General features: G+C 37.2%; 1 protein-coding gene across 8 annotated transcripts in view; it reads right to left on the reverse strand.

Annotated features, from left to right (window-relative positions):
* Positions 1 to 702: 702 nt before the first annotated feature.
* Positions 703 to 22,547, reverse strand: part of PIP5K1B (phosphatidylinositol-4-phosphate 5-kinase type 1 beta) — a 343,315-nt gene continuing 321,470 nt past the window's right edge. For all 8 annotated transcript variants that reach the window (XM_037851227.1, XM_037851226.1, XM_037851232.1 and 5 more), the window contains one exon: positions 703 to 1,452. In XM_037851227.1, coding sequence (XP_037707155.1) covers positions 1,450 to 1,452 — 3 coding nt within the window. In that variant the 3' untranslated portion in view covers positions 703 to 1,449. The remainder of the gene's footprint in view (positions 1,453 to 22,547) is intronic.

The raw sequence follows: 22,547 nt of genomic DNA on the forward strand, positions 1-22,547 counted from the left end.
AACTTGAAATAGTTTACCTCGATCATCTTACTCATCAGAAATGGCTTTCTGCAGGCTTGATCATTCTGCTTTCGAGTGATTTTTCTCCCTGCATACTGATTGTGAAGCCTCTTAAGATTCTTTTGCTGGGGACACTGTTCAGAATATTCACTGCCCCTCTCTGCTAGGTCTTTCCTTTTGGGAGAAGTATACTTCCTGACCCTTTGCCATCAGACTTGTCATTGTCACTCACTTTGGCCAATGAAATGTGAGCATTAGTCTTCTAAGTCTTATTTAAGCAGAAGCATTATGGGCTCCTGTCACTTGGTTCCACCATTGCTCTGGCATGTCTCAGAGTGGATCCCAGAATGAAAAAACTTGGAGCAGAACTGCAGCTGGCCTGCAAATATGAGTGAGAAGTAAAACTTTGTTGGTGAAAGCCACTAAGATTTTGGGATTGCTTGTTATCATAACATAACAAAATGAAAGCTGACTAATTAATATACTAGGACATTTGGGAAAGTCTTATGGCCAAGTTGAGGAGAATCTGCTATTCACTATTTTCTCAGAACCCAGAGATTTTTATCTGTCATGTGATTGATTCAGATATTTAGGATTCCTAAATATCTAAAAATGAGCATATGGGTTAGTTTTTTAATTAATAAAAGAAAGGAATGCAAAAAGACCATAAATCACTAGAATCAAGAGTACAACAGTTGAGAACAAAATATTTTATTTCTCTCAATAAAACTATAGTTTACAGTAGTATTTACTAAATAAATTATATAATTTCTCTTTTACAAGCAATAAACTAAATCACAAATATTTCAGAGACATTGTATGTACACGACATAAGGCCTTTTATAAATAGCTTTGCTTTTCTCATTTCACTAGTAAACAGTGAAAAATAGTTATAGAAGCTAGTTTTCTATACAGTATATGCAGACCTGTTACACTGATCTTTATATGAAACCAATTTAAACTTTCAATGACATGGGTTATGATTTTAATTTTGCAAAAAAGTAGAATTTATTCACCATTTTGCATGGATGGTTTTAAAATATATATATATATATAAGCAGATTACATATGTTGCTTATGTATAATCACTGGATACATGCAAAATGAAATAATGCAAGATTCAATAGGAAAATAGTACTTCCAAGTCCAAAAAGGTGATTGGCAATGGTATAGAAAGCAGCTTAAATATGGTTCATGCAGTTCTTCACATTTGAGCAAGCAACAGCAAATGATAGAACAGGGTGGTATTTTTCACATCACATCTGCTGATCAGTCTGTGGACCAAGGCTCCCCCTGATAGCTTGCAAACTCTAAAGTCCACTTGATCATTACTCAGTATATAGTGGGGCTCAGCCAAGTTCCTTTGGGTGATTCTGGAGTGGAGAAACTTCTTTTCCACCACAGTGTGTTCGTGTCTCATCCATCTACTTAAGTGATGACCATTTTCACTTACTGGGGGGAAAAAGGAGAGAAAGAAAGCAGTTATAAGACTAGGTTTTGGCATCAATTTCTAACTCCTCCCAAGGAGTAAGAATACAACTTCAATACTTCTAATAAATTGTGCCTTGGAAATGTGCAGGTAGAAGTGGGGTTCATCAGGCTTGTGATTGTTCTGCAGTAATAGTTAGCATAAGCTTTTCTGGTGAATCCACACGTCAGTCACACCAATGATTATCAAGGGCCCACTACATCCCAGCACTGTGCTGGGGCCTCGGAAGGAAACGCTGGCTAGGACCCATGCCTGCCCTCAAACACACACGGTGTGGCAGGTGTGCTGGGTACATCAGGCCTGAAGCTGATCACCATAACTTGAACATGGTCTTGAACTCATGAATGTTGTGCTAATTTCCAAAAAATATCCCTCTGGGTTGGCAGTAGAAGTGTGTCCAGCAAATATTTAACCTAAAATGGTAACCACTGAAAGTCAGAGCCTGTTAACTCAAATTGTGACAGTTCTACCAAGATGCATGTGGGGAAGTGGTTCAGTTTTAGAGATGGACATACTGGGTTAAATCTACTGAATCTCTAATTATTACAGCTAAATGACATTATACAAGTTACTTAACCTTCTTTGTGCCTTATTTTTTTCATCTGTAAAATGGAGGTAATAAGCCATACTTTATAGGTTAGTTGAGAGGGATGAAGTTTTCTATGGGGAACATAAAGTGTGTGTATAAACAAAGTGTGTGTATGATGAAATATATATGGCACATGTGCAATTCAGTACAGTATCAGCATATCCTAGCACCACCAACATGGTAGTAAGACTGTTGGAGCTAAGATCACCGAGATTAGGCACCTTAACCCCTTCACTTGAAAGCTGAAAACACTTGAATAAAAAGTTTAAAATGACTCTAAAAATTAAGAAAGAACCTGTGTCAAATAGAGGAGCTTCTGTTTAAAAAATCAGTATTTCATCATGTATTTTGAGCCTGTTGAGTTGTGCTTTTTATTATTTTACCACTTCGTTTCAAAATTTAGATGGTTTCCTCTTACTAATCTAAGTTAGAAAAGATTGCTTACTTAAATGCACCAAACCTTCAAGCTGCTACTCAGAAATAATCTTTTAGGAATAGGATGAGTATTTGGTATTGAAAGCTAAAGCAGTGGAAAAAGGGAAGTTTCCCCCATTCTCAGACGTCTTTAAAGGTGGACTTTATTTGGGCTCAGTCTGATAACTTTGATGTGTGGTCCAGTTTTTACCCACAAAGCCAGTAACATTAAAAAACACACACACACACACACATAAAATGATAGGGTGCTACCTACTGATTAGAATTACGAATACTGCTTAAAAAAAAAAAAGAAAAAAAAAAGTAATAGTTCTGTTCTCTTCATCCAATAGACCACAGCTGGAGTTTGGCATCTGATTTCTAGTGCCAAATTCTGAGAGGGACATTGGCCAATTTGAGTCATGCCTGAGTAGAACCTCCAATGAAGGGAACCAAAGCCAGGACCCCATGTCCATAATGGAAAAACCCGGGGAATTTTGGTCTAGAACTAGGAGACATAGAGATGGGCCTCAGGCATCATCTTCAAATATCTGAAGGCTGTCCATGGCAAAGGAAGGATAAGGCCTAATCCTAATTAAATTAGGGACTAATTGAATTCCAGGACACCTGACATTAGCAGCAGAGGCACATGTGCCCATGATCCTCAGGTAGGTGGGATAGCAAAATGTGTGACCTGGGGGGAGTAGTAAAAGCCTCTCCCCTCCTAGTACCTGCCCCACAAGGATCCTGATACACATGCCCACCTTCATGCACGAGCCCAGTGTGTCCTCTGCCGGGAATCGCTGGTGAGACTCAATGGCTCCAGAGGCTGCAACCAGGACAAATGCATGGAGCCAGTTTTGCCTCAACCTGAAAGTGCTTTCTAACCCAAGTGACCATAAAGAAATGAGCAGCCACAGGAGGAGGGGTGGATGCCGTCATGGAGGGGTTAGGCCAAGGTTGAATGGCCACTGGGAAGGGCTGGGGCCCTTGAAGCATGGGAGCAAGTAGAGAGGACCCAGGCCATCACTGATGGTTGTACCACATGTTCACAAAGTTCTGTCAGCCACAAGAGTCTATTTAAAAGAGTTTGTAAATTTTTTTCCTGTTCACTTTTTTTAAAAAGCAGTTTTACTGAGAGATGTTCATATATCATACAATCTATCCAAAGTGTACAATCAGCCGTTCACAGTATCATCACATCGTTGTGCATTCTTCACCACAATCAGTTTTAGGACATTTTCATTATCCCAAAGAAAACAAAACAAAAACATCCCATGGCCCTTATCCCCTACTATTATTGACCTTTAGCATTGGTATGGTACATTACTGTTGATGAAAGAATATTAAACTAACTATAGTCCATAGTTTGCAATTGGTACATTTTCCCTCATATACCACTCTAATTAACTCCTTGTAATACTGATGTACATTTGTTCTAGTTCATGAAAGAACATTTTTATAATTGTACTATTAATCACTGGCACTGTCCACCACAGGGTTCACCGTATTATACATTCCCATGTTTTTTATCCTCTAGCTTTTCTTCTAGTGACAGACACGACTCTAAACTTCTCCCTTCAACCATACTCACACTCATGTTTCAGTGTTGTCAGTTACACTCAGCATAATGTGCTACCATCTCCTCTATCCATTTCCAAACATTTAAATTCAACCTAGTTAAAAATTCTGCACACATTAAGCATCTGCTGTCCATTCTCTACCCTCATTCTGTCCCCTGGTAACATATTCTAGATTTTTAACTCGGTGAGTTTACTTATTAAAATTAGCTCTTATTCGTGATATCAAACAATATTTTTCCTTTGCATCTGACTTATTTCACCTAACATAATGTCTTTGAGGTTCATCCGTGTTGTTGCATGCTTCAGGAATTCATTATTTCATACTGCTGAATAATATTCCATTATAAATCTATACCACATTCTGTTTATCCATTTGGTTGATGGGCACTGGGTTGTTTCCATCTTTTGGTAAGTGTAAATAATGCCACTATGAACATCATGTCTGCTGACAACCTGCTTTCAGTTCTTCTGAGTATACTGAGTAGTGGGATTGCCAGGTCATATGGCAGTTCTATACTTAGCTTCCTGAGGAACTGCCAAACTGCCTTCTAAAGCAGCTGCACCATTCTACATTCCAACCAGCAGTGAATAAGTGTTCTATTTCTCTACATCCTCTCCAACACATGTTGTGTTCTATTTGTTTAATAGTGGTCATTCTAGTAGGTATGAAATATATCTTGTGGTTTTGATTTACATTTTCCTGATAGCTAGTGATGTTGAGCATATTTTCATTTGCTTTTTAGCCATTTGTGTTTCTTCTTTGGAAAAATGTCTATTCAAGTTTTTGCCCATTTTTTGAAAACTGTAAACTTTACTGAGATATATTCACACATGATATAATCCATCCAAAGTATACAGTTTCTCAGTATAGTATTATCATCAACTAGTCATGATCACAATCAATTTTAGAATATTTTCATTATTCCACTTCTGGTAACATAAAAAAGAAAACCCAATACACACCATGCCCCTTATTCCCCCTATTATTGACCCCTAATATTGGTGTGGTGTGGTCATTTCATCAATACTGTTGATGAAAGAATTACTGTTAACTATAGTCCATAGTTTGCAATAGGTACTTTTTCCTCCATATACCACTTTACTATTAACTTTTTGTATAACTATTGTATATTTGTACTAGTTCATGAAAGAACTTATTTATACTTGTAGTGTTAATCATAAATATCGTCCACCACAAGGTTCACCATGTTATACAATCCCATATTTTAACCTATAGTTTTCCTTCTGGTGACATACTTGACTCAAACAATCCCTTTCAACCATATTTCACCTAATTCAGCACTATTACTTATAATCCCAATATTGAGCTCCCGTCACCTGTATCCATTTCCTAACATTTAAGTTCAACCTCGTTAAACATTGTACACTTTAGGCAACTGCTCCCAATTCTTTAGCCCCATTCTATCTCTTGGTAACCTATATTCTAAGTTTTATAATTATGAATTTACATATTCTAATTAGTTCATATTAGTGAAATCATACAATATTTGTCATTTTGTATCTGACTTATTTCACTCAGCATTATGTCCTCAAGGTTCAACCATGTTGTCAAGTGCTTCAGGACTTTATTCCTTTTTACAGCTGAATAATATGCCATCATATGTATATACCACATTTGTTCATCCATTCATTGGTTGGTGGACACTGGGTTGTTTCCATCTTTGGGCAATTGCGAATAATGCCTCTATGAACATTGGTGTGCAAATGTCTGTTCGTGCCCTTGTTTTCAGATCTTTTGGGTATATACTGAGTAGAATTGCTGGGTCGTAGGGCAATTCAATGTTTAGTTTTCTAAGGAACTGTCAAACCATCTGCCACAGCAGCTGTACCATTTTACATTCCCACTGGCAGTGAATAGTGTCCCCATTTCTCCAACACTTGTAGTTTCCTATTGGTTTACTAGTGGCCATTCTAATAGGTATGAAATCTCACTGTGGTTTTGATTTGCAATTCCCTGATAGCTAGTGATGCTGAGCATATTTTCATGTGCTTTTTAGCCATTTGTGTTTTCTCTTTGGAAAAATGTCTACTCAAGTCTTTTGCTGATTTTTAAATTGGGTTGTGTTTTTATTGTTGAATTGTAGGATTCCTTTATATACTCTAGATATGAAACCCTTATTGGCTATGTGGTTTCCAAATATTGTCTTCCATTGAGTAGGCTCCCTTTTCACTTTTTTGACAAAGTCCTTTGATGCACAAAAGTATTCCCTTAGAGGAGGTCCCATTTATTTCTTATTTTGTTGCTTGTGTTTTGGGTGCCAAGTCTAAGAAACATCCACCTACCATAAGGTCTTGAAGATGCTTCCCTACATTTTCTTTTATGAGTTTTATGGTCCTGTTTCTTATGGTTAGGTCTTTGATCCATTTTGAGTTAATTTTTGTACAAGGTGTGAGATAGTGGTCCCCATTCATTCTTTTAGATATTGATACCCAGTTCTCCCAGCACCATTTGTTGAAGAGGCTATTCTGTCCCAGTTGAGTGGACTTGGGAGCCTTGTCAAAAATCAGTTCGCTGTAGATGAGAGGGTCTATTTCTGAATTCTCAATTTGGTTCCATTGATCAGTATGTCTAGCTTTATGCCAGAACCATGCTGGGTTTTTTTTTAGTGCAATTTTATTGAGATATATTCACACACTATATAATTCATCCGAAGTATATACAATCAGTGGCCCACAGTGTCATCATATAGTTGTGTATTCATCACCACAATCAATTTAAGAACATTTTCATTACTCCCCCCAAAAATAATAAAAATAAATGAAAATAAAAAAGAAAATCCAAAACATCCCAGACCCCAGTCCCCCCTATTATTTATATAATTTTTGTTTTTTTTTTTTATTACTCATCTGACTATACACTAGATAAAGGGAGTGTTAGTCACAAGATTTTCACAGTCACATGATCATACAATAAAAGCTATATAGTTATATAAACATCATCGAGAATCAGGGCTACTGCATTAAAATTCAACAGTTTCAGGTACTTCCTTCTAGCTATTCTAAAGCTAGACACTAAAAAGGAGTTTCCACATAATGCATAAGAATAACCTCCAGAATGACCTCTTGACTTGATTTGAAATCTCTCAGCCACTGAAACTTTATTTTGTTACATTTCTTTGTACAAGAAGGTATTCTCAATCCCAAAATGCCAGGGCCAGGCTTATCCTTGAGAGTCATGTCCTACCTAGGGGGGAAGGTAGTGAATTAATTTGCAGAGTTGGCTTAGAGATACAGGATACATCTGAGCAACAAAAGAGGTTCTCTGGGGGTTACTGTTAGGCATAGTTATAAATTAAGCTTACTTTTGCCATTGGAGAGATAAGTTTCATAAGGGCAAGCCTCTAGGTCAAGGGCTTGGCTTATTAAATTGGGAGCCCATATTGCTTAAGAGAATAGCAGCAATTCCCCAGGTAGGAAAAATTACTAGTTCCACATTTTTCCTCTGTCCCTTAAGGAGACTTTGCAAATATTTTTTTATTGTTGCCCAAAATATTCTTGTTGCCCAAAATATTCTATGATGTATTGGGGTATTGCATTAGCCTGTACAGAATAACAAGAACTCTAGGTTTCATGTAATTACAATGTTTAAATAAAATTACCAGACAGGTTAAATTAGATAGTGTGATACAAAACATACAAATTTTATACCAAATATTTTTTCCTTTGGTCTGACACAGAAGTTGCAGTTTTAAAATACAATCAGTATCATCCTTTACCCTGCATTGTAGCTTACCCTAGTCCTAATGAAGTCCATTTCATTCATATCTCTAATTATAGTCTGATCTGCTTTTCAGCTTCTTTAAGAGTTGCTGTATGGAGTAACAGTGACTTACAGAGCTGTTGGAACTCTAACTCTGAGTCTCAGGTGTCACACAGCTACCCAAATTTCCAGGGACCTACCAGGTTATATACAAAGAGCACAGTATCTCAGAATTTAAAATAACATTTGTAACTCAGGAATAGATTTGACTGCTTTAAGAGCTTACAATCTGGGAACCTTTACAATGTCTATTGAACATTCTGTACTCCTTAGTCATTGATTGCCCAATCTCTGCCTCTGTTCTATCCTGATAACCTATGTCCTCAAATTCAATTCTCAGCATTTGCTCATAGTTAGTTTACATTAATGAGCCCTTACAATATTTGTCCCTTTGCTTTTTTTTTTTTTTTTTGGCTTTTATAAAGGGGGTTTATTTGGTTACACAGTTACAGTCTTAAGGCAGTAAAGTGTCCAAGGTAACACATCAGCAATCGGGTACCTTCACTGGAGGATGGCCAATGGCGTCCGGAAAACCTCTGTTAGCTGGGAAGGTACGTGGCTGGCGTCTGCTCCAAAGTTCTGGTTTCAAAATGGCTTTCTCCCAGGACATTCCTCTCTAGGCTGCAGCTCCTCTTCAAAATGTCACTCTCAGTTACTCTTGGGGTGTTTGTCCTCTCTTGGCTTCTCCGGAGCAAAAGTCTGCTTTCAAAGACCATCTCCAAAATGTCTCTGTAAACTGCAGTTCATCTCTCAGTTCCTGTGCATCCTTCAAAGAGTCCCTCTTGGCTGTAGCAAGCTCGCTCCTTCTGTCTGAGCTTATACAGTGCTCTAGTAAACTAATCAAGGCCCACGCTGAATGGGTGGGGCCATACCTCCATGGAAACTATCCAATCGGATTTATCACCTACAGTTGAGTGGGTCACATCTCCATGGAAACACTCAAAGAATTACAATCTAATCAACACTAATTCTGCCCACACAAGATTGCATCAAAGATAATGGCATTTGGGGGGACATAATACATTCAAACTGGCACAATTGGTGATGAAATTAAAGCTGTATTTTCTTTGATTCATGAGCAACAGTAAATTTCCTTAAACTTTATCCTTTACTACTATGATTTTATAAATTTCTGGCATACATTTAGATACATGGTGAAATCTTTTGATTCATTTGTTTACTTAATTCTGCTATTTTTAACCTTCTACTTTGTCTTTTTATGAACTTGAGAGGTTACTTTATGTATAAACATTGCACACAGTTTAAGTTTTGGCATGACTACAATTTTATAAATGGGTACTCACCCATGGATTCACCAAACCAGTTGCCATATAGAGAATTTCCTTCATGCTTTTTTTTTTTTTTTTGTGACCAAAAATAAATTTATTTTCAATTTTTAGAACAGTTTCATTACTCCAGAAAATAAGTAAAGACAAAAAAAGGAAACTCAAATCCTCCCAAACCCTAATCATACCACCCCATTACTGATACATAGTTTTGGTATAGTACATTTGTTACTGTTGATGAAAGAATGTTAAAATACTACTAACTACAATAGGTATATATTTTTTCTTATATGCCCCTCTATTATTAACTTCTAGCTATAGTGTCATACATTTGTTCTTTTCCATGAGAGAGATGTCTAATATTTTTACAGTTAATCATGACATTGTCTACAAGATTCACTGTTTTATATATTCCCATCTTTTAACCTCCAACTTTCCTTCTGGTGACATACATGACTCTAAGCTGACCCTTTACACCACCTTCACACACCATTCAGCACTGTTAGTTATTCTCAAATGTTACCATCACCTCTGTCCATTTCCAAATGTTTAAGGTCACCCTAGTTGAACATTCTACTCATAATAAGCAACTGCTTCCCATTTTTCGTCCTCATTTTATATCCTGGTAACTTATATTTCATGTCTATGAGTTTACATATTATAATTAGTTCATATCAGTGAGACCCTGCAATATTTGTCCTTATGTGTCTTATTTCACTCAATATAGTGACCTCAAGTTTTCTTCATCAACCTACTTTTTTTTTTTCCCCCATTTTTATTGAGATTGTTCAGATACCATACAATTATCCAAAGATCCAAAGTGTACAATCACTTGCCCCTGGGTACCCTCATACAGCTGTGCATCCATCACACTTAATTTTTGTTCAATTTTTAGAAACTTTTCATTATTCCAGACAAGAAATAAAGTGAAAGATGAAAAAATAAAAAAAGAAAAGGAAACTCTAAACCTCCCCTATCCCTAACCAACCCCCCTCAATTGTTGACTCCTAGTATTGATATAGTACATTTGTTACTGTTTATGAAAAAATGTTGAAATACTACTAACTGTAGTATATAGTTTGTAACAGGTATATAGTTCTTGCCTATATGCCCCCTCTATTATTAACTTCTAATTGTATTGTCATACATTTGTTCTGGTTCATGAAGTGATTTCTAGTATTTGTACAGTTGATCATGGACATTGCCCACCATAGGATTCAGTTTTATACATTTCCATCTTTTGACCTCCAGCTTTCCTTCTGGTGACATATATGACTCTGAGCTTCCCCTTTCCACCTCATTCACACACCATTCGGCGCTGTTAGTTATTCTCACATCTTGCTACCAACACCCCTGTTCATTTCCAAACATTTAAGTTCATCCTAATTGAACATTCTGCTCATACTAAGCAAGAGCATCTACATTTCTTCCACAAGGCAGGAGGGAGAGTCAAAGAAGGTAGAGAGGCAAAAGAAAGAGGAAACAAAAAAAAAATGACAGCTAGGAAGCAGCAAAAGGAAAAATAACCTTAAATTAAAGTAGAATAAAGAATCAGACAATACCACCAATGTCAAGTGTCTAACATGCCTCCCCTATCCCCCTCTCTTATCTGCATTCACCTTGGTATATCACCTTTGTTACATTAAAGGAAGCATAAGACAATGATTCTATTAGTTACAGTCTCTAGTTTATGCTGATTGCATCCCTCCCCCAATGCCTCCCCATTTTTAACACCTTGCAAGGTTGACATTTGCTTGTTCTCTCTCGTAAAACAACATATTTGTACATTTTATCACAATTGTTGAATACTCTAGATTTCACCAAGTTACACAGTCCCAGTCGTTATCTGTCCTCCTTTCTTGTGGTGTCTCACATGCTCCCCATCTTTCTCTCTCAACCGTATTCATAGTTACCTTTGTTCAGTGTACTTACATTGTTGTGCTACCATCTCCCAAAATTGTGTTCCAAACCACACACTCCTGTCTTCTATCACCCTGTAGTGCTCCCTTTAGTATTTCCTGTAGGGCAGGTGTCTTGTTCACAAAGTCTCTCATTGTCTGTTTGTCAGAAAATATTTTGAGCTCTCCCTCATATTTGAAGGACAGCTTTGCTGGATACAGGATTCTTGGTTGGTGGTTTTTCTCTTTCAGTATCTTAAATATATCACACCACTTCCTTCTTGCCTCCATGGTTTCTGCTGAGAGATCTGCACATAGTTTTATGAAGCTTCCTTTGTATGTAATGGATTGCTTTTCTCTTGCTGCTTTCAGGATTCTCTCTTTGTCATTGACATTTGATAATCTGATTATTAAGTGTCTTGGCATAGGCCTCTTCATATCTCTTCTGTTTGGAGTACGCTGCGCTTCTTGGATCTGTAATTTTATGTCTTTCATAAGAGATGGGAAATTTTCATTGATTATTTCCTCTATTATTGCTTCTGCCCCCTTTCCCTTCTCTTCTCCTTCTGGGATACCAATGATACGTACATTATTATACTTTGTTTCATCCTTGAGTTCCCAGAGACGTTGCTCATATTTTTTCATTCTTTTCTCCATCTGCTCCTTTGCGTGTAGGCTTTCAGGTGTTTTGTTCTCCAGTTCCTGAGTGTTTTCTTCTGCCTCTTGAGATCTGCTGTTGTATGTTTCCATTGTGTCTTTCATCTCTTGTGTTGTGCTTTTCATTTCCATAGATTCTACTAGTAGGTTTTTTGAACTTTTGATTTCTGCTGTATACATGTCCAGTTCTTCCTTTACAGCCTCTATCTCTTTTGCAATATCTTCTCTAAACTTTTTGAATTGATTTAGCATTAGTTGTTTAAATTCCTGTATCTCAGTTGAAGTGTCCGTTTGTTCCTTTGACTGGGCCATAACTTTGTTTTTCTTAGTGTAGGTTGTAATTTTCTGTTGTCTAGGCATGGTTTCCTTGGTTATCCAAATCAGGTTTTCTCAGACCAGAACAGGCTCAGGTCCCAGAGGGAAGAAATATTCAGTATCTGGTTTCCCTGCGGGTGTGTCTTAGAAAATTGCTCCACCCTTTGATGCCTCGGGTCACGGTGCTTTTCTGCCCAGCAGGTGATGCCTGTTAGCCTATAATTCTTGACTGGTGTGAGGAGGTATGGCCGTGTTCCCCCAGGCTCTGGGGTCTGGTTCTGAATGGAAAGGGCCCCACCCCTTTCCTCCTAGAGAAGACAGACCCCTCAGGTGGAGGTCATTAGCATTTCAATGGTCTCTCTCTCTCTCTCTGCTTGTGGTGTCTCCACCCTTCCCAGAGTCACAACCCTGTTGTGAAACTGAAAATGACTGGGGCTTTCTCCACTGAGCCAAAAAAGAAACAGATAGTCCCCTTCAGACCCAGTCCAAGGCAACCCTCCGGCTCTCCCAGGTCAGTCGTCACCCAAAGCCTCTGTCTGTTTTTTGGGGCTGCGTACCTGTAGTGAGCAGTTCACGCTTGCTACTTAAAACCGCAGTTGGAGCTCAGCTGAGCTGTATTTGCTTGCTGGGAGAGAGCTTCTCTGTGGCACCACGCGGCTCTGCAGCTCGGGCTATGGGGGAGGGGGTCTCCCGACCTGGTTCCACAGGTTTTACTTACAGATTTTATGCTGTGTTCTCGGGCATTCCTCCCAATTCAGGCTGGTGTATGATGAATGGATGGTCTCGTTTGTCCCCCCGCAGTTATTCTGGATTATTTACTAGTTGTTTCTGGTTTTTTGTATTTGTTCCAGGGGGACTACTTAGCTTCCACTCCTCTCTATGCCGCCATCTTGCCCAACTCCTGTCCCTTTGCTTTTGGCTTATTTCACTAAACTTAACGTCCTCATGATTCATTCACCCAGTTGCATGCCTCATGACTTCAGTCCTTCTTGCAGCTGTTCAGTGTTCTGTTGTATGTATATACCACAGTTTGCCTCTCCATTCATCCATCAATGTACCCTTAGGCCACTTCCATCTGTTGCAAATCATGAATAGTGCTGCCGTAAACATCAGTGTGCAAACGTCTATTTGTGTCCCTACTTTCAGTGCTTCCAAGTATACACCACATAACGGGAGTTGCAGGATCATATGACAGGCGTATACCCAGCCTCCTGTGGAAATACCACACTGTCCTCCAGAGGGATTGCACTATTCTACTTCCCCACCAACAGTGAATAGCTATATTTCTCTCTTCACATCTTCTCCAGCACTTGTATCTTTCTGTTTATTTTTAAAAGGATTTATTCACACACCATATATCTATCCTAGGGGAACCATCAGTGGCTCCCGGAATAATCACATAGTTATACATTTACCACTGCAGTCTATATGAGAACGTTTCCATTTCTTCTGCAGGAAAGGCAGAGGAAAAAAAATACAAAATAAAAAGTAAAAAGGAGAAACAACCACATCGAAAACAAGAATCCCATACCCCTCCATTATAGCCATTTATTGACATTTAGCTTTGGTATCCTGCTTTTGTTAAAATTAATGAAAGAATATTACACTGTTGCTGTTAACTATAGACCCTAGTTTGCATTGATTGTATTTTTGCCATATACCATCCCATTTTCAACAGTCTGCAATTGTGACATTCATTTGTTCTCCCTCATGTAAAAACTTTCTTACATTTGTACATTTAATCACCATCATTGTCCACTCTAGGTTTCGCCAAGCTATACAGTCCCAGCCTTTATCCGCCATCTATCCTTCTGATGTGAAACATGTCCCTGGCCTTCCTCTGTCAACTCTACTTGCATTCAACTTTGTTCCTAATACTTACAGTTTTGTGCCACCATCAGATAGTTCGGTTTTGTCCTTTTCTGGATCATTACAATAAATCCTGTTGAACATTCTCTACTCTTTCAGCATCAAATGCCCAATCTCTATCCTCTTCGTATCTCCTGTTAACCTGTGTTCTTAACTTTAGCTCTCAGAGTTTGCTTATTATAGTTACTTTACATTAGTGAGACCGTATGGTATTTGTCCTTCTGTTTCTGGCAAATTTCATTCAACATAATGTCCTCAAGAATCATCCACGTTATTATATGTGTCATAACTTTATCCACTCTTACAGCTGCGTAGTATTCCATCATATTTATGTACCAGTTTGTTTATCCACTCGTCTGTTGATGGGACATTTGGGCTGTCTTCATCTCTTGGCAATCTTGAATAACGCTGCTATAAACATCGGTGTAAAAATGTCTGTTGATGTCCCTCCCTTCACTTCCTGTAAGTATATACCTGGCAATGGGATTGCTGGATCATACGGCATTTCTATACTTAGCTTCCTGAGGAACTGCCAAACTGCCTTCTAGAGTGACTGCACCATTCTACATTCCCACCAACAGTGAATAAGTGTGTCTCTTTCTCCACATCCTCTCCAGCACTTGTAGTTTTCGTTTTTTTTGTTGTTTTGATAATGGTTATTCTGGTAGGTGTGAGATGATATCTCATTGTGGTTTTGATTTGCATTTCCCTAACAGCTAGTGAAGTTGAGCATCTTTTCATATGTTTTTGAGCCATTTGTATTTTCTCTTCAGAAAAGTGTCTGTCCACGTCTTTTGCCAATTTTAAAATTGGGTCCTTTGTCTTTTTGCAGTTGAGTTGTATGATCTCTTTATATATTTTGGATATTAAACCCTTATCTGACATGTGGTTTCCAAATATCATCTCCCATTGCATAGGCTGCCTTTTTACTTTTCTAACAAAGTCCCTTGATGCACAAAGGTGTTTAATTTTGAGTAGGTCCCACTTGTCTATTCTTTCTATGCCCATGCTTTGGGTGTAACGTCTAGGAAACTGCTTCCTATCACCAGATCTTTAAGATATTTCCCAAGATTTTATTCTAATAGTTTTATAGTCATAGTGCTAATGTTTAGGTCTTTGATGCATTTTGAGTTAATTTTTGTATTAAGTGTGAGATATGGGTCTTCTTTCATTCTTGTGGATATGAATATCCAGTTCTCTAAGCACCATCTGTTGAAGAGGCTGCTCTGTCCCAGTTGAGTTGACTTGACTGCGTTATCAAAAATCAATTGTCCACAGATGAGAGGTTAAAAAAAAGTATATCTTTATTCCAGTACTATGCTGTTTTGATCACTGTAGCTTTGTAATATGCTTTAAAGTCAGGTAGTGTGAGACTCCCCACTTCATTTTTCTTTCTCAAGATATTTTTAGCTATTTGGGACATCCTACCTTTCCAAATAAATTTGTTTATAGATTTTTATATTTCCACAAAATAAGTTTTGGGATTTTAGTTGGTATTGCATTGAATCTATAAATCAATTTGGGTAGAATTGACATCTTAACTATATTTAGTCTTCCAATTCATGAACATGGTATAACCTTCCATTTATTTAGGTCTTCCTTGATTTCTTTCAGCAATATTTTACAGTTTTCTTTGTATAGGTCTTTTATATCCTTGGTTAAGTTTATTCCTAAATATTTGATTCTTTTGGTTGCTATTGTAAATGGAATTTTTTTCTTGATTTCCTCTTCCTGTTGTTCATTACTAGTGTATAGAAACACTACTTATTTTTGCATGTTGTAGCCAGCCACTATGCTGTACTAGTTTATTAATTCTAGTAGCTTTACTGTAGATTTTTTGGGACTTTCTACATTTAGGATCATGTCTGCAAACAATGGAAGTTCTACTTCTTCCTTTTCAATTTGCGTACCTTTTTTCCTGTTTCTTGCCTAATTGCTCTAGCTAGAACTTCCAGCACAATGTTGAATAACAGTGGTGATAGTGGGCATCCTTGTATTGTTCCTTCCTGATCTTAGAAAGCTTTTAATCTTTCCCCATTGAGTATGATGGTAGCTGTGGGTTTTTCATATATTCCTTTTATCATTTGAGGAAGTTTCCTTGCATTCCTATCCTTTGAAGTGTTTTCATCAAGAAGGGATGCTGAATTTTGTCAAATGCCTTTTCTGAATCACTTGAGATGATCATGTTGTTTTTCCTTTTTATCGATATGGTGTATTACGTTAATTGATTTTATGTTAAACCACCCTTGTATACCTGGAATAAAACCCACTTGGTCATAGTGTATCATTCTTTTAATGTGCTGCTGGATTCAATTTGCAAGTGTTTGTTAAGGGTTTTTGCATCTATATTCATTAAAGAGATTAATCTGGAATTTTCTTTTCCTGTAGTATCTTTATCAGGCTTTGGTATTAGGGTGATATTGGCTTCATAGAATGAGCTAGGTAGCTTTCCCTCCTCTTCAATTATCTTGAAGAATTTGAGCAGGATTGGTACTAATTCTTTCATGAATGCTTGGCAGAATTCACATGTGAAGCTATCTGGTCCTGGACTTTTCTTTTTTTTTGGAGTTTTTTGATGACTTATTCAGTGTCTTTACTTGTGCTTGATTTGTTGTGGTCTTCTATTTCTTCTCAAGTAGTCCACGTTGGCTGTTCATCCTTTATCTAGGAAGTTGTTCATTTCATCTAAGTTGTCTAGTTTGTTAGCGTATAGTTGCTTATAGTATACTTTCATTATCTCCTTTATTTCTGCAGGGTCAGCAGTTATGTGCTCCTTCCCATTTCTGATTTTAATTATTTGGATCCATTCTCTTTTTTTCTTTGTCAGCCTAGCTAAGGGTCATTAATTTTGTTGATTTTCTAAGAACCAATTTCTGGTTTTATTGATTCTCTCCAATGTTTTCATGTTCTTAATTTCGTTTAATTCTGCTCTAATCTTTGTTTTTGTTGCTTTGGGGTTAGTTTGCTATTCTTTTAGTTCCTCCAGGAGAGCAGTTAACTCCTCAATTTTTGCTTGCTCTTCCATTTCCATATAGGCCTTCAGGGCAATAAATTTCCCTCTCAGCACTGCCTTTGCTGCATCCTGTAAGTTTGATAGGTTGTGCCTCGAGATATTTACTGATTTCTCTTGTCATTTATTCCTTTACCCACTGGTTAAGAGTGTGTTGTTTAGCCTCCATATATTTATGGATATTCCAGCTTCCCATTTGTTAGTGATTTCCAGCTTCATTCCATATGATCCAAGAAAATGCTTTGTATAATTTCTATCTTTTAAAATTTATGGAGACCTGCTTTGTGACCCAGCATATTGTCTGTCCCAGAGAATGACCCATGAGCATTTGAGAAAAAATGTATATCTGCTGTTGTTGGGTGCAACATTCTGTAACTGTCTATTAAGTCTAGTTCATTCATCATATTATTAAAAATTTCTATTTCCTTTTTGATCCATTGTCTGCATGTTCTATCCATTGATGAGAACTGTGTATTGAAGTCACCAACTATTATTGTAGAAGTGTCTACAATTTCCTTCAGTGTTGTCAGTGTTTGCCTCGTATATTTTGGGGCACTGTGGCTCAGTGCATAGATATTTGATTGTTATGTCTTCTTGATGGAGTATCTCTTTTATTAATACATAGTGTCCTTCTTTGTCTCTCAATTGTTTTCCATTTGAAGTCTAATTTGGCTGATATTAGTACAGCTATTCCTGCTCTTTTCTGGTTGTTGTTTGCATGAAACACTTTTTCCAAACTTTCACTTTCAACCTGTTTTTGTCCTTAGGTCTGAAGTAAGTCTCCTGTACACAGCATATAGATGGATCCCATTTTAAAAATCCATCCTGCCAGTATGTCTTTTCATTTGTAAGTTTAATCCATTAATATTCAATATTATTACTGTAAAGGCAGTATTTTCTTAAGCCATTTTGCCTTTTGGATTTTATCTGTCATATCTTATTTTTTTCTCTCTCTTTTTACCCCATTAGTGACCCCTTACTGCTAATCTTCATTTCTAAACTCTTCTCCAGACCTCTCTCTTGTCTTTTCCTATCTGTTTGTAGCACTCCCTTTAGTATTTCTTGTAGAGCATGTCCTCTTGTTCACAAACTCTGTTTATCTGAAAATATTTTAAACTCCCTCATTTTTGAAGAACAGTTTTGCTGGGTTAGAATTGTTTGGCAGTTTTTCTCTTTCAGTATCTTAAATATATCATACCACTGCCTTCTTGCCTCCATGATTTCTGCTGAGACATCTGCACTTAGTCTTATAGAGTGTCCCTTGTATGTTTTGTATTGTTTTTCTCTTGTTATTTTCAGAATTCTGTCTTTTGACATTTGACAATCTGATTAGTAAGTGTCTTGAAGTAGGTCTATTAGGATCTATTTTGTTTGGAATACGCTGCACTTCTTGGATCTGTAATTTTATATCTTTCATAAGAGTTAGGAAATTTTCCATTGATTATTTCTTCCATTATTCTTTCTGTCCCCTTTCCCTTCTCCTCCTCCTGGGATAACCATAACACGTATATTTGTGTGCTTCATTTCTCTGAGACCCTGCTCATATTTTTCCATTCTTTTCCCTATCTGTTCTTTTGTGTTTAGGACTTCAGATGTCCTTTCTTCTAGTTCACTAATCCTTTCTTCTTCCTCTTCAAATCTGTTGTATGTCTCCATTATGTTTTTCTTCTCTTCTATTGTGCCTTTCATTCCCGTAAGTTCTGTCACTTGTTTCTCAATCTTTCAAGTTCTTCTGTATGGACACCCTGTGTCTTTATATCCTTCATCTCTATTGCCACATTATCTTTCAACTCATTGATTTGATTTAGAAGATTTGTTTGAATGTCTTTAGTTAGTTGTTTCAATTCCTGTATCTCAGTTGAGGTGTTAATTTGTTCCTTTGGGCCATATCTTTGTGTTTCCTGGTATGACCTCTCATTTTTTGATGTCTGATTTTCTTGATTATTCTGGAGGTTGTTTTCTCTCTTTTGCCTAGGGTTTTCTTGTTGACTGACTTTGCTCTCTATCTGTTCTTTGTTCCTTTTGCCAACCAGTTGTTAGATTGGCTCTGCCCCCAAGTCCCCTGCAAACACCAGGCTCCCACAATGGCCTGCCTCAGGGATGAGGGTAGGTACTGGGCCCCACAGCAAAATTTCTGTGCATGAGCAAAAAAATCTGCTGGCTCCCTGCAATGCTCTGTTCTTCACTGGCCAGCAAGACCTGGGTTTGTTTTAGGGCCCAGAATTTTCCAAACCATCAGTTTCTGGTTTCTTTGAACCCAAGAGTTCAGTTCTAAGTTTGTCTCTCTCTGCTCGCATTTTACTATAAGCTGCAAGGAGAAGCCATGCTATATCCACATCTTTTAGTTTTGAAATCTCATCAGCCAAGTATCCCAGCTCGTCGCTCTCAAATTCTTCCTTCCATCCAACACCAGGACTCAATTTTGCCAAATAATTCTCTGCCACTTTAACACAAGGATCACCTTCCTTCCAGTTTGCAATGACACTTTCAACATTCCTGTTTAAGGCCTTATCAGAAGTATCTTTAGAGTCCATATTTCTACCAACAGTCTCTTCAAAGTAGTTGAGGCCTTTTCTATCAAGCTTCTCACAATTCTTCCCAAATCTTCCCCTTATCCTTTTAAAAAGCCATTCCAGCATGTTTGGTATTTGCAATCTCAGCAGCACCAGCAACCCACTTCTGGGACCAGAATCTGTTCAGGTTTGCTAATGCTGCTGGAATGCAAAACACCAGAAATGGATTGGCTTTTATAAAAGGGGTTTATTTGGTTACACAGCTACAGTCTTAAGGCCATAAAGTGCCCATCAGGCAAAGGGTACCTTCACTGGAGAAAGGCCATTGGCATCCGGAAACCTCTGTTAGCTGGGAAGGCACGTGGCTGGCATCTGCTTGCTCCCAGGTTGCATTTCAAAATAGTGCTCTCCAGAATGTCTGCATCAGTTTCCAACAGCCATCTTCAAAATGTCTGTCTCAGCTACAGCTGCTCTCTCAGCTTCTTTGTGTTCTTCAGAGTGTCCCTTTTGGCTGTAGCAAGCTCGCTTCTTCTGTCTGAGCATATATAGTGCTCCAGTAAACTAATCAAGACCCATGCTGAATGGGCAGGGCCACACCTCCATGGAAATCATCCAATCAGAGTTATCACTTACAGTTTGGGTGGGTCAAATCTCCATGGAAACACGCAAAGCATTACAATCGAATCAATACTAATATGTCTGCTCACACAAAATTGCATCAAAGATATTGGGGGACACAATACATTCAAACTGGCACATGCACCAATCAAAATGATTGTATGGTTTCTTTTCCTTTACAGTTTGTTTATGTTGTGTTTTACAGTGATTAATTTTCTTGCATTGAACCACCTGTGAATACCTGGAATAAAACCTACTTGATCATGGTATATGATTCTTCTAATGTGCTGTTGGATTTGATTTGCAAATACTTTTTTGAGAATTTTTACATCTATATTCATTAGAGAGATTGGTCTGTGGTTTTTATGTAGTATATGTATCTGGCTTTGGTATTAGGATGATGTTGGATTCAGGTAGTGTTTTCTCCTCTTTAGTTTTTTTGGAAGAGTTTGAGCATGATTGGATATTAATTCTTCCTGGAATGATTCGTAGAATTCACCCATGAAATCATCTAGTCCAGGGGTTTCCTTTGTTGGGAGGTTTTTGATGAAGTAATTCCATCTCTTTCCTTGTGAGGCTTGTTGGGGTCTTCTTTTTCTTCTATAGATGATGTAGTTTGTTCATGTGTTTCAAGGAAGTTGTCCATTTCATCTAAGTTGTCTAGTTTGTTGGCATACAGTTGCTAATAGTATCCTCCTATGATCTTTTTTTTTTTTTTATTTCTGTGGAGTTAATAGTAATTTACCCTTTCTCATGTCTTCATTTTATTTATTTGTGTTTTCTTTTTTTCTTTCTCAGTTTAGCTAAGGGTATTCCATTTTATTGATTTTCTCAAAGAACCAACTTTTGATTTTGTTGATTCTGTTGTGTTTTGTTCTCGATTTCACTTATTTCTGCTCTAATCCTTATTCTTTCTTTCCTTCTTGCTCTGGGATAAGTTGCTGTTCCTTCTCAGGTTCCTCCACATGTTCAGTTATGTCTTTGATTTTAACTCTATCTTCCTTTTTAATGTAGGGGCTTAGGGCAGTAAATTTCCCTCTCAGTACTGCCTTCCCTGCATCCCTTAAGTTTTGATATGCTGTGTTCTCATTTTCATTTGTCTTGAGACATCTTTCAATTTCTTCTTTTACCCATCGAATCTTTGAGTTTGTTGTTTAACTTCCACATATTTATGAATTTTCCTGTTCTCTGCCTGTTACTGATTTCCAGCTTCATTCCATCATCATCAGGGAAAGTGCTTTGTGTCATGAAATCTTTTTAAATTTATTGAGACCTGTTTATTGAAATGTGGTTTATCCTGGAAAACAGTCAGCATTTGAGAAGAATGTATATACTGCTGTTTTGGGGTATAATGTTCTGTAAATTTCTGTTAGGTCTAGTTCATTTATTGTTTTATTCAGGTTCTCTGATTCCTTATCTTTGTCTAGATGTTCTATCTCTTGATGAGAGTGGTGTATTAAAGTCTTCAACTATTACTGTAGAGATGTCTGTTTCCCCCTTCAGTGGTCCCCCATGTATTTTGGGGCACCCTGGTTAGGTGTATAAATATTTATCATTGTTATTTCTTGTCTCTTGTAACATTTTTTAATATAAAGTCTATTTTGTCTGATATTTGTATCAGCTCTTTTTTGGTTACTGTTTGCATTGAATACATTTTTCCAGCCTTTTACTTTCAATTTATTTATATCCTTGCATCTGAGATGTCTCTTTTATAGCATATAGGTGGGTAATATTTTTTATACATTTGGCCATTCTGTGTCTTTTGATTGGAGAGTTTAATCCATTAACATTCAATTTTATTATCATAAAGGCAGTACTTATTCCAACAATTTGACTTTTATGTCATATCTTATTTTTGTCTTTTTATCCTTTCAGTTACCCTTAATAATTATCTTCGTTTCTACATTCTCCTGCACGCCTCTCTCTCCTTTCTTTTAAGCCTGCAGAACTTTCTTTAGTGGTTCTTGTAGGGCAGAATTCTTGTTAATGATCTCTCTCAGCTTCTGTTTACCTGTGAATATTTTAAACTCTCCCTCATTTTTTTTTGTAGAAAAAATTAAGATATATTTAATGATATAGAACTTTATAATACATTTTTATGGAAAAAATCATTCTGATGTAGACAAATTGCTAAAATCTAATATATGAAGAGCTTTTCAAAACTTATAAGATGGTAAATAATCTATAGAAAAATGGTTTAACAACGAGCAGATTCTAAAGAAGCAAATGAAGTTTATACTCTTCAGATAAGGATGAATTTTAGGATAATACCATGTAGTGCTGGGATAGAAGAAATGTTAAGTCTTAATTTTTTGGGAAACACTCTGACAACCTCTATTAAAATTTTAAAAATAGTATATATCATCTTCAATCCAGCAATCTCCTGTCTATAAACTAGCCCACAAAAATAACATCTGAAAATTTAAGGGCCAATTATAAGGATGTTTATTGTAGTGTTGTTTGTGGTGATAAATAACTAGCAACAAGGTGAATCAATATGGGAATAGCTAAATAATTTATGTCAC

This window comes from Choloepus didactylus, chromosome 10, assembly GCF_015220235.1.
Source record: "Choloepus didactylus isolate mChoDid1 chromosome 10, mChoDid1.pri, whole genome shotgun sequence".
Classification (NCBI taxonomy): Eukaryota; Metazoa; Chordata; class Mammalia; order Pilosa; family Megalonychidae; genus Choloepus; species Choloepus didactylus.